At 54.9% G+C, this 11,221-nt stretch overlaps 4 protein-coding genes across 4 annotated transcripts; 2 read left to right on the forward strand and 2 right to left on the reverse strand.

Moving 5' to 3' along the window:
- Window positions 1-650: 650 nt before the first annotated feature.
- SLS55_003405 (uncharacterized protein) lies at window positions 651-2,566 on the reverse strand (the record flags this gene model as incomplete). The annotated part of the gene is made up of 9 exons (XM_066774880.1): window positions 651-1,380; window positions 1,438-1,544; window positions 1,596-1,655; window positions 1,916-1,936; window positions 1,990-2,127; window positions 2,174-2,248; window positions 2,298-2,389; window positions 2,438-2,465; window positions 2,516-2,566. The coding sequence occupies 9 exons, from the start codon at window positions 2,564-2,566 to the stop codon at window positions 651-653; spliced, it is 1,302 nt and encodes a 433-aa protein (XP_066634999.1).
- A 655-nt stretch (window positions 2,567-3,221) lies between these two features.
- On the forward strand, window positions 3,222-5,133 carry SLS55_003406 (uncharacterized protein; the record flags this gene model as incomplete). The annotated part of the gene is made up of 2 exons (XM_066774881.1): window positions 3,222-3,227; window positions 3,475-5,133. 2 exons carry the CDS (start codon window positions 3,222-3,224, stop codon window positions 5,131-5,133), a joined length of 1,665 nt encoding a protein of 554 aa, XP_066635000.1.
- A 485-nt stretch (window positions 5,134-5,618) lies between these two features.
- SLS55_003407 (uncharacterized protein) lies at window positions 5,619-6,197 on the reverse strand (the record flags this gene model as incomplete). The annotated part of the gene is made up of 2 exons (XM_066774882.1): window positions 5,619-5,703; window positions 5,779-6,197. The coding sequence occupies 2 exons, from the start codon at window positions 6,195-6,197 to the stop codon at window positions 5,619-5,621; spliced, it is 504 nt and encodes a 167-aa protein (XP_066635001.1).
- A 687-nt stretch (window positions 6,198-6,884) lies between these two features.
- GLO3 (ADP-ribosylation factor GTPase activating protein, ER-Golgi transport) lies at window positions 6,885-8,665 on the forward strand (the record flags this gene model as incomplete). Its single annotated transcript, XM_066774883.1, has 6 exons — window positions 6,885-6,950; window positions 7,018-7,153; window positions 7,204-7,387; window positions 7,441-8,162; window positions 8,236-8,547; window positions 8,637-8,665. The coding sequence occupies 6 exons, from the start codon at window positions 6,885-6,887 to the stop codon at window positions 8,663-8,665; spliced, it is 1,449 nt and encodes a 482-aa protein (XP_066635002.1).
- Between the last annotated feature and the right edge of the window lie 2,556 nt (window positions 8,666-11,221).

The raw sequence follows: 11,221 nt of genomic DNA on the forward strand, positions 1-11,221 counted from the left end.
AGCATTAGCTTTGTTATATTGGGAATAGCTCCGAGGACATGACACGCTTTGAAGACGAGACTGTCACTGATGAATGGTGTTCCACGAAAGCCTGCTGATGAAGATCAATCATCAAGAGGCTGCCAAATGGTGAAGAAGGAAGCGAGGCCGGGGATCCGATCGTCGGATAGCGACACCATGGCAAGCTGCATTGGCATTGCAGCAATTGGCTTTAGGACCGAGATTCAGCTCCGCCCGCCATTGCTGCTGACGCCTTCCGGGAAGCCGAGAACAATCGGCACCAACCGAGCATTGTCGACGCGTGCAAGGGCACTGCCTTGCTGCAGCGCGAGCTTCCAGGGCATTTCAGAGTTGACGAGGTAGAGGAAAAAGAAAAGTGTAAAAGAGACTGCTCACATGCGCGTGTGGCGGCGAGGATCGCCTGCAGCTACCCAAAAGAGGAAGTGATGCCGACTCAATTCAGCTGGGAAGGGAACTCGGTGGCGAACATCGTAATGCCCCTTCATACGCGGCACTCAGGCCCAGTCCTTGGGACTTTCTGCTAGCCTCCTTCGCACTTGACTGCTTTCCCTGCTTGGTTCATGCGCAACCAGCCTGCTTCACCTACCATACCGAACTTTCTCCATGAACCCCCCGAGCACGGTACCTTGTCAATCCCATCGGCGGAATAAGCAGACCATTCCATGGTCTCCCACTGCAACGGCCCACTCCCCGCCAACGCTCCAGGCAACCTTCCTCGAGCAGAACGTCATCTTGGGGACTACGATACTCTTGTGCGAAGGGACAGGCGTGAATGGATCCGAAATCCACGACCTCTTGACCGCAACCCTTGTGTCTGCCTCGTTGGAGTTATTGGAATGACCCGAGGACGAGCCTGTGCCCGTTGACGCAACCCCGCTTGATGCATTCGATGCAATGCTTTCTTCGCGGGATAGTAGGCTGCCTCGGCCGCCTGAGCCGTCGCGATCGGTACGCTTACGCTTGTTAGGGACGCGGAACGTGATCTCGGTCTTGACGCCATCGTCGCTTCCCTCCTCCAGCCGTTGCAGGTCCCACCACATGAATCTACTCCTCTCATTGCCCATCACTAGAATGGGATGCTTGTTCGGCATGTGGAAAAGGCCGAAGCGGTTGTAGAATAGTGGTGTCATGGGCGTCTCGAATGAAAGTAGTCGTTGAAAGCGCCTTCCGAAGGCCGAGGCCGTACTTCCGTAGGCATCACTGCTATCTTCTGGGTTGTTGATTCCGTATGCTTCATTATGTCCTGCGGTCGACAACGGCGGCGGAGGGCTGTTGCTATTGAAGCCATCAATCTTCCAGAGAAGGATCTGGTTTTCCTTGGCAGATCTCGAAAGTACCAGATCGCCGTAAAAGAGCACGCTGCGGTGTATGAGTACGTGAAGGGCATTGTGTCTTCTTCGTAGTCTGGAAACTGACCAATCTACCATGTCCGAATGCACTTCCGTGGTGGAGAAGTGTGGGTAATGGATAATGTTGACTTTGTCTGTGCCGGTATCCATGTCTGGAAGCTCTGGAACGACCCACTGAAAACAACGTCAATAGTGAGGGCGGTGGGAGCACCGGGATTTACTCACGATCTTGACAGCAGAATCCATAGCACCTGAGATCAGATATCTACCCGAGGAATGAAAGGACTACTATGATTAGTGAAGGCACCACGAAATATAATGGAGATCTCGTACAACTGAAAGCACTCTATCACGATGACCTTCTGCTCCGCTGCAGATGACTGGACAGGGCTGCTTGGAATACTCAGGAGCAAGGTGCCAAATCCGGATAGAATGGTCCTCGGAAGCCGAAGCTAATATAGCTGGCGAGAGTGGGGAGATGGCGAGGTCATTGATAGCCTGACCAAGGTTAGTAGAGCTTGGCTGAGTGTGGCAGCATTGCTTACAGCGCCATGGCCGGCCAGGCACTGCGATGCGGTCAGTAGGCGTTCGTTCCCATTCAATTGGTTAGAGCACGTACCCTGGTGAGCTTACCAGTGCGCACGTTAAGAACCCTTATGACGGACGACGGGCTTCCCGCAAGGCAAATAAGAGGATCTCCCTCACCATTGTCCTTGTCGACTTCTCGAGACCACACAAGGCTATTGAGTTCTAGATCCTGGGTAATGTTAGCGAAGGTGCTCTAACGAAAGAATCAGAATTACCTTTTCTTCATCTCTGAACTCTCGAATAATCTCAATTGCATTGTCCCTGTCGAGCGATGGACGGCACACGAATGTCTTGAGGGTTAGACAAGATCTGGGTGACAGGGACAAGAGGCAGACCTACCTGCTGGCCGCCGGTAACAGCAAAGACAGGATCTTTGCCGGGTGGCGTGTAGGGGTAGAACTGGACGTCATAAAGCCGAGCGGTAAATTGAGCTACAGAATTAGGCACGAAGCGGCGACGAGGGCGAAGGATGCTCTCACCTCGCTCGTTACCGGTGCTTACTTTGCTCTTCAAGGACTTGGTTAGAGAATCGCAAGCAATGGCAGGCGGGCACATACATCGACGCGCAGGGTGGCCCTCAGGTAAGGAAGGTCGGCGGCCGACGGCATTGTGAAGGCGCGGGCCGAGGCTGGCGCGTTATCGCGTCCCAAGTCTAATATCTGGCAGGCGCTTGCTCGCTCGCGACCATGACGGCACTAGTCTACGCGACAGTCTGATATGGCGCGTCGCGGGTGTTGTTGGCTCGTTGGTCGCCGTGTTTGTCGGGCGCGATGGCCGACGCAAAGTTTAAGCGAGCCGCTTCCGGCTAAAGCTGCCCGACCGCCGAGCGCGCCTTCCATTCGTCTCCTCTCACTTCTCCTCTCACCTTTCCTCTCACCTCACTTCCACTTCTTCATCAAACCTCCTCTCCGACCCTTCTTTGCGAACACTGAGCCCCGTGGCATTGCTTCCGTCGCCCTTACCGACTTGGCTTTGATGCCAATGCTTCCGTGCCATGCCAAGGCCTCATCCCCGAAATTCACCATGACACGTAATACCAACCATTTCGCTCCCTTCCTCCCAGCAAACTGCCTGCTCGCCTGACCCTCGCGGCTCACCGCAGCTCTTTCACAAATACCCAAACACCAAATGTCGCACGCATCTCCTCTACTAGATTCTGTCCTAGCGTTACGCAAATATATATTCACAAGGCCTCGTGTAAGCCGCAGGTCCTACATTCTTCAGTCCTTGGACTTGGTTCTGAATGAGGCCGGAATGATGGAAATGACTGTTAATCCTGACGGTAAGGGCGCTAAAGCTCAAAGAGACAGCTGTTTCACACCAATATGCCAATCGACCAAGTCGAACGGGAATGCTTGATCTTTAGCACCGCGTTACACAGTCGTGCAACCGTCCACTTCCCCTTTACATATCTACGGTGGTGCGCCTTTGGCTCACTCGTGAGCTGCCATAACCCAAATTTATCGCAGTTTTCGCAGATTTCCCGGCTGTTGTGACAGTCCTAGCATTTTTGCAGGCCAAGATGGCCTTCTTCGATGCTTTTTTCGAGGCTTCTCACCCCAAACAGGTTTATTCGCAATTACCCGAAAGCGAAGACTCCAACGAGCAGCCTCCGCCGACCGAAAAGCCAGCAGACCAGCCTTCTGGCTCCAAGCATCGATTTCTCTGTTATCTTGCTGTTGCGTGGTTTTCCATTCTTCTTTTCCTGCCAGTCATTCACTACACAAGACACGTCGATGTCCACGTCCTCACTAATACTTGGGACCCCCACGTCGGAGAGGATGAGGCAGATGGCGAAGCATTTGGTCCAATATTCGGCAGCCAGGAAGACGCGAGCAAGTTCTATTACCCCCCAATCGGTACCAACTTCCATCCACAGGTAGCACCCTTCAACCACCCGCCAGCGGAGCGACCGCGGACACCTCTCTTCATCCCTTTTACCCGCAACAACAATATGCTGCGGCAAGCGGTGCTGGGCTGGATTGCGGCAGGCTGGCCACGGTCAGACATCATCATTGTGGATAACACGGGCACAATGGACGCAAACCCGCGCGGACAGCTATCGCGTGAGAACCCCTTCTTCATCGACTACGATCTATACCGCGCGCGTTACGGCGTCTCCATCATGCAGGCCTCAACACTTCTCAACTTCGCACAGCTGCAAAACCTTCTGCTGCGCCTGGCTATTGCCGAGGGATGGCCTTACTTCTTCTGGTCGCACATGGACATTGGTGTGCTGTCTGACGAAGTCACCGTTCCCTACAAGTCCTTCTACTCCCGCGCCCTCGACGTCCTTGACGACGCCACGCTTCCCCATCCAAGCTACCCCAACATCACCTGGTCCGCGTCGCCGCGCGAGATGCGCAACACAACGGGCGCGTGGGCGATCAAATTCTTCGAGTTCGATAACCTGGCCCTCATCAACGTTGCTGCGTGGCGCCGTATCGGCTCCTGGGACACATTCGTCCCTTATTACAACACCGACTGCGACGCCTACGCCCGCATCCTCTTCCACGGCTACACGAAAGACTCGGTCTCCGCTGGCCGTATATTCGACGTCGCCGACCAGGCCGTCGCCGCCCGCGATGATCCGACCGGGGAGAAGCTGGAAACCCTCTTCTTCCCGCGCGCGAGTCTTGCGCTCAAAAACGCGAGCGCGGCCGATGCCCAACTCGAGCGGTACCGCATTGAGCTAGCGGCCAAGGAGAACCCCAACATGACCACCACCGCCGAGTACCTTGATCTTCCTGAGCCCAATCTGCTGGACGACCCCGACAACTCACCCAACTCGCCCCGCTACCAAGCCCTCGTCCGCACTTTCCAGGACCTGCAAGATCGGAAGTACGCCTCGGGCCGCAATACGTGGCAGGATGTGCAGAAAGGCGGCAAGGGCGAACCGTGGACGTACGATCCTCGCGGCTTCCAGAAGGCCTGGTGGGAGACGGCGGGCTACGGTCGCGATCTCTACACCAAGAAGTGGGGGACGCTGGATTGCACCCTAGGCGGTGTGAAATTGGAGGATGAATGGAAAAGTGAGTATCCTCCGACGCCTCTGCAGGAGGATGTAGCGGTGGAGCCTGTAGTGGGGAAGAGGGGAGTAAGAGGCGACGACAAGGCGACAATGAACAAGAGGTGGGTGCAGAGAGCGAGCAGTGGGGAGTGGTATTTGGGATGACAGGGGCAGGATCAGTGAAGAAAGTGGTTGATGTGAAGCCCTTTGAGTGTGAGGGTGTCGGTCGTTTGCTAAACTCACGATTTCTTTGATCAATGGAAATTTCAGATACTCTCATGTTACTGTTACGGCGCTCCGTATTGTACACTCCTTACGTGGGTGATTAGATCATTTCTGAACGTATTTGTACTGTTGTAGTAAACTCGCATCTACGTCTGCATATTTGCCTAAAAGACCTTTAAGAGGATCGAATCCCTTGCAACCCACCGTGTTCATAGTCTGTGACTTCCTCATAGCTTTGATCGCGCGTAGGGCAGAAGCATGTGCGCTGACGAAAGAAAGTGTCGCGATAGGCAATATTTGTACAGATCCGCAAAATCGACTACAACGAGGGAGAAGAGTTTCGGGTTTCCCATTGTGAACGAATTGAAGTTGAGATGGTACTGCCGCATTGGTTGATATTAATATGTCATGGAAGAGGCCAATGCTCATGCTGTGAAGAGGGCAGTCTTTGCGTGAAGAGCATTGCCGCCAACGTAGAGCATAGAGAGGGTTGCGATTGTAGACAACATACTGAAGGCGTAATCAGTGTGGGGGGTTTTTTTTTTTTTGGGTTTGGTGGGGGGAGAGAGAAAGGATTGAACATACTGGCAGGCGGATCGTGCCTCGCCCTTTGCATTTAGGTAGGCCCATTTGTAGCCGACGCGGGAGAGGAACCAGACAGCATGATAAGTGTTCTGAAGCTCGGGAGAGACACCGCCGAGCCATCCAACCAAGGTGGCGACGAGGTACAGTGGCATGGCCTCAGTCAGGTTCGCTGCGGCGGCTTGGGAGCGAATTATCTTTTGGCGCTGCTCATGGCTGACAGCGCCCTTTTCGTGCACGGCGCGGGCGATCAGAGATGCGGGATCCTGGTTGTTCTCACCCAGCAGCTTGCTGGAATAGTACATGCGAGGCGTCGCGACGACATTGATGGCGTAGGTCAAGAAGACCGACAGGATTGGCGTCGGAGGCAGACCCAAGGGCCTGAGGGTGGAGAAAAGGCCTGTGGTAGTGGACGTAGACATGGCGGATGACAACAAGATGTGCCAGTGGTCGAATTGACGGGTTGAAATGTCAATTGGAGGTACATCTGGAGGACGACGGGGTGGTCGACAAGATGTTGTTACTTATACGCATGCAGTCAGACCCCAGTACGTCATAACGCTAACGCTCAGCTGCCCCCGCCATCGGAACGACTTCGCCCGACGGCAGGATCGTCCTGCTGACGGTGGCGGCATAGATGTAGTGGTTAGTTTCAGACCAGGAAGGTAGGAAGCGGGTCTCTTCCGCAGTGGAAGGCAGCAGCGGGGGCAGTAAAGCAACGGTGGCCTGATGGTACCTGCTGCTCACTGCGAGAACCAACATAATGGCTCGGCGAGCGTTGGTGCAGCGTGACGCCTGGCAAGGCTCCCGGGACGTCAACACCATCCAGCCGAGCACGAACGACATGATGGTGCGTGGGAGTCCATCGAAGAGGGACTGCGTGGATAGGCCAATCACGTGCAGAGCTGTGGATTATTCATGACACTTTGCGGCTTCAGGCGCGGCGGCCAGGGTGCGGCCGAGCCCCGTCCGTCGGGCTGAACACCAGGGCATCGCCTGCAGTCCACCATCGAACCCATCCATCCACATCGCCTCTCCGCGCCCCGCACTCAGCACCGCACGCCCCGACCCCCGAAAATCCGCCCGCGCAGCCCGCGCATCCAGCAGCCATGGCGGCCACCAAGCAGGAGTCGCAGAAGATATTCGAGAAGCTCAAGACCAAGCCCGCCAACAAGGTCCGCCGCCCCTGTTCTGCGCCCGCACTTCCATGCGCTTTCTGCTGACTGCGGCTCTGCGATCCAGATATGCTTCGACTGCGGAGCCAAGAACCCCACCTGGTCGTCGGTGCCCTTTGGCATCTACCTGTGCCTCGACTGCTCCGCCAACCACCGTAACATGGGCGTGCACATCTCCTTTGTGCGCTCCACCAACCTCGACAGTATGCCCACTCGTACCAATGCCCCTCCCGCCCCGCTGACACTGCTGTAGTCTGGCAATGGGACCAACTCCGCCTCATGAAGGTTGGCGGCAACGAGTCGGCCACCAAGTACTTTCAGAGCCATGGCGGCACCGCCGCCCTGAACAGCAAGGACCCCAAGGCCAAGTACAGCTCCAACGCCGCCACGAAGTACAAGGAGGAGTTGGCCAGGAGGGTCGCTCTGGACAAGAAGCAGTATGCTCCCACTATCCCTGCCTACTCCCTTTCAATGGGTGCTGATCAGCCAGATTCCCCGACGAGGTCGCCATCACCGACGTGCCCGACGTGGAAACTTCCGGTTCCAACACTCCCGCCGGCGATGAGGATGATTTCTTCTCGTCCTGGGACAAACCCACCATCAAGCGCCCCAGCAACCCTCCCTCGCGTGCCGGCACCCCCGCCGCCGGCAGCCGCACCGCCTCGCCTTTCCTCAATGCTTCCTCCAACGGCAATGGCACCGCCCGCTCCAAGTCGCCGCTGTCCGCCGGTACCGACTCCACACCTGCCGCCCCCCGCGCTGTTCCTGCATCTGCCATTCGCAGCAAGACTGCCACCACGGCGAAGCCCAAAGCCAACATCCTCGGCGCAAAGAAGAAGGGTCTGGGAGCAAAGAAGGTCGTGGCCGGTGGCGGAGACGGTCTCGATTTCGAGGAGATGGAGCGCAAGGCGAAGGAGGAAGCCGAGCGCATTGAGAAGCTGGGATACGATGCTGAAGCTGAGCGCGCAGCTGCGGAGGAAGCTGCGAAGGTTAAGGAAGCCGAAAGCCGCGCCAACATCGTCAGCCCCACCCCCGTGAGTCCGCGCGGCGGGTTTGGCTCCACCAGCAAGGATCGCAACAGCGGTGATGTCGAGCGTTTGGGCATGGGTGTTGCAAGGCTGGGCTTCGGTCAGGTTGGTTCTAGCAAGCCTGCTGCTGCTGCGCCCAAGAAGATGGGCGGTTTCGGCTCTACAAGCCGGGCGACTGACGATGGTACGTTCCGAGAGATGCTGACCTTTTTTGCGAGCTATGAGGAATCGGTGCTAACAATCCCCTCCGATCGTAGATTCCGAGCGCTTCGCTCGTCAAAAGTTTGGCACGCAGAAGGGTATCTCATCTGACGAGTTCTTCGGCCGCGGCAGCTTCGACCCCTCCGCACAGAACGAGGCCAAGACCCGCCTTCAAGGCTTCGAGGGAGCGACTTCCATCAGCAGCAACGCATACTTCGGACGGCCTGAAGAAGATGGTCCGGCTGGTGAAGACTATGGTGATCTCGAGAACGCGGCTAAGGATTTCGTGCGGAAGTTCGGAATCACTGCAGGCGACGACCTCGACAACCTATCGAACCTGTTGGGCGAGGGCGCGACGAGGTTGCAGGGTGAGTTTCTCCAAGGCATTGAGCTATGCTCTATTGCAGCGCGTCATCGATGGAAATTGCGGCTTACTAATATGCAATTACTTCAACAGGCGCCATTCGCAACTACCTCAACAGCTAAATTACCCGCACTTCGTTAATCAATACGCGTGCACGCCTCTTTACGTTTCACCTCCAGGTTCGGTTCCCGACATGTGTTTTCTCAGCAAAAATTGGTTGGTCACCACAAACGGTGTTTGGCGGGACGGTGGTCGAAGTGTCGGGTTGGTTCGCCCCGACAGCTATGGAATGCTCAGCAACAATCGAGAGAGAAAGGAGTTTGAGTCGCATTGATGGTCAACTCTTCATGGGAATCATATCTTTCATCTTCCAAAGACCCCCTTTTCAACTGACATTTTCCCTATGCGCTCTGCTATGGATTCTCAAGAGCGTAGGGAGCCCTTTTTTCTTTTCCTTCTTTCTTCATCTCTCTATTGGTCGGGACTGCTGGGTCGAGCCCGTACGCTTTAGGGGGGCTGGTGGTTAAAGGTTGTATTCGTTGTGATAGACTTTGCAAAGGATGGACAGGTTTCAGGCCGTGTAATGCAGATGTGTGATATAGTTGACGATGAACGACGGCTACGAGGTCAGTTCACTTGACGTTACAACAAGGTCGAGGAAGTTAAATCTTTTGTCTGGATGCTCTTTTCCATAGAGTTATTGTGCATCAGGCTGGATTCGTGACACTAGAGTAAACAACAGCATTTATCCGAAGGTAGATTGTGTGATGTATCCAGTGATATGCTTAAGCTATCCGCAGAAATGGCCCATCGTATGTAAGTCATTGCGCTACCCTTTCCGGTACCTGCGCTTTCTTTGGAGTAGTATACATGGAGACACTAAGTGTTCGTGATCAATAGAATGCGCCGAGAGGCTGCTATCCGCATCAAGTTAGCCCCGTTTACAACTCTTTCCTAATCAGCCGCCGGCTCTCTTTCACATGAGGTAAACCCCAAATTTTAGGGTGCATTTTCGGAGAAAAGTGTGTAAAAATAAAAATGAAAAAAAGAGAGATTCGACCGGTACGGGACTCTGAAAGCATGTTAGAGAATTAAAGTATGACAGCGTTGAGTTCATCAAACTTACCGAACCCGCAACCTCACCCTTGAGGCCTTGACGGCTACATATTACCTACCCGGTCAGGGTATGCTCACTGGAGACCAGTGGCAATGGGTAATATTAGGAAGGGTACGCTCTACCATTGCGCTAACCGGCCAATTTGATGAAAGAAGCAGTGGCTAAAGGACCAGATATGTGTCAGTTCGCATCAGGCAGGGAGCATACACAACACTCCCGCTTCTCATCTCAACCACATATCAATTAATTGCCAAGTAAAGTGGGGATGATCGATTTGCAGCCGCAGTGTCATGACCCAATCGAAGGTGCAGAGATGACCGGTCAAGAGGATGGCGTTCAAGATAGCGACCCTCTTCAGCTGAAAAAGGGAAGCTGGGTGCCGCCCAATGGAAGTCCTTGCCCTGTGTCTTGTTTCAGCTGGCTTTCAGCCGCCACTGATGACTACTCACGAAGGCTGAGTTGTACGAAAGCCTCACTGAATCGCCTGTTGGTCATTTCCAAACTCCTGGAAAGCGTTCAGAGGCAAACGAGACACCATGTGTTGCTGTTCGCCTTGTATAAGGCTTGATGATCCTGCATTTTTGTTGGCCGACTGATCTGTACCCTTGACCGGAACACGTGTGATTCGTAATGCCTCATTTTCGCCAAAACAGGAAGCACGCCTTACATACCGGTCAGTGCCAGGCTATGTTTCGGTGAACCATTTGAGGCTCTTCACGGTTGACGAAGTCTAGGATGGTAGCACTAGTCCGCTCTGGTGAGATAGTCATTTGTGATGATGATAAAGAGCTCACTGGGTCCCGGGACTACTCGTCGTCATGGCCGCGTCACCGTGAGTGCGACGCTGACTATAGGTTATACGCAGTAGCTCTAGTCCACGAAGCTCACTGGTTATGAATCACTTAGCAGTATGAGGCGAACTCCGGCCCCGTATTCCTCACACACTGCCGGCGGTTGGTTTCCAGGGCGAGCCGCAGCGGCTCGTGACGAGCACCCACGAGGCAGCAGTCTTGCCTAGTCTAGACGACCTGCTGCCAATGAAGTACACTTAGTCTCTTATTTTTGTTCCGATGTCTATAGTGCTAACGCAGAGCACTAGGATAATTCAGCTAAACCGGGTTTAACAGTCCGGTCCGGCCGAAGGCCGCCCAAATATTGGGCCAGGAGTGCAGACGACTTGGCGTACACCCTGGTCTCGAGCTACAGTCATTCCCGAGGCGTACACATCCCTGAGCGCGGGATCGGCCACAAGTCCGACGTGACGGGCAAGCCTCACCATTTTTGATAGCACGATAGTGGCACAAGATGCGAGAAACGGGAGTCATTGGCATACGTTGGTTTGATGCAGCGCTCCACAATGGTGGCAGCGTTTCAGAGCCTTGAAGACCCACTTCGGCAGCAGGCCCGCACGCGTTGCCGCCGGCAGCCCGTGCAGGCCAGGAGATGTTTGCAGTCGCTTCCACGCTGAAGGGAAAAACAAATTATGGAAAACGCAAGCGAAGCAAGGCCACTGTACATCTACACCGCTAGTCGTCTGCATGCGTCCCAGCGCGGCTAGTCC

This window comes from Diplodia seriata (assembly GCF_021436955.1).
Source record: "Diplodia seriata strain FDS-637 chromosome Unknown scaffold_3, whole genome shotgun sequence".
Lineage (NCBI taxonomy): Eukaryota > Fungi > Ascomycota > Dothideomycetes > Botryosphaeriales > Botryosphaeriaceae > Diplodia > Diplodia seriata.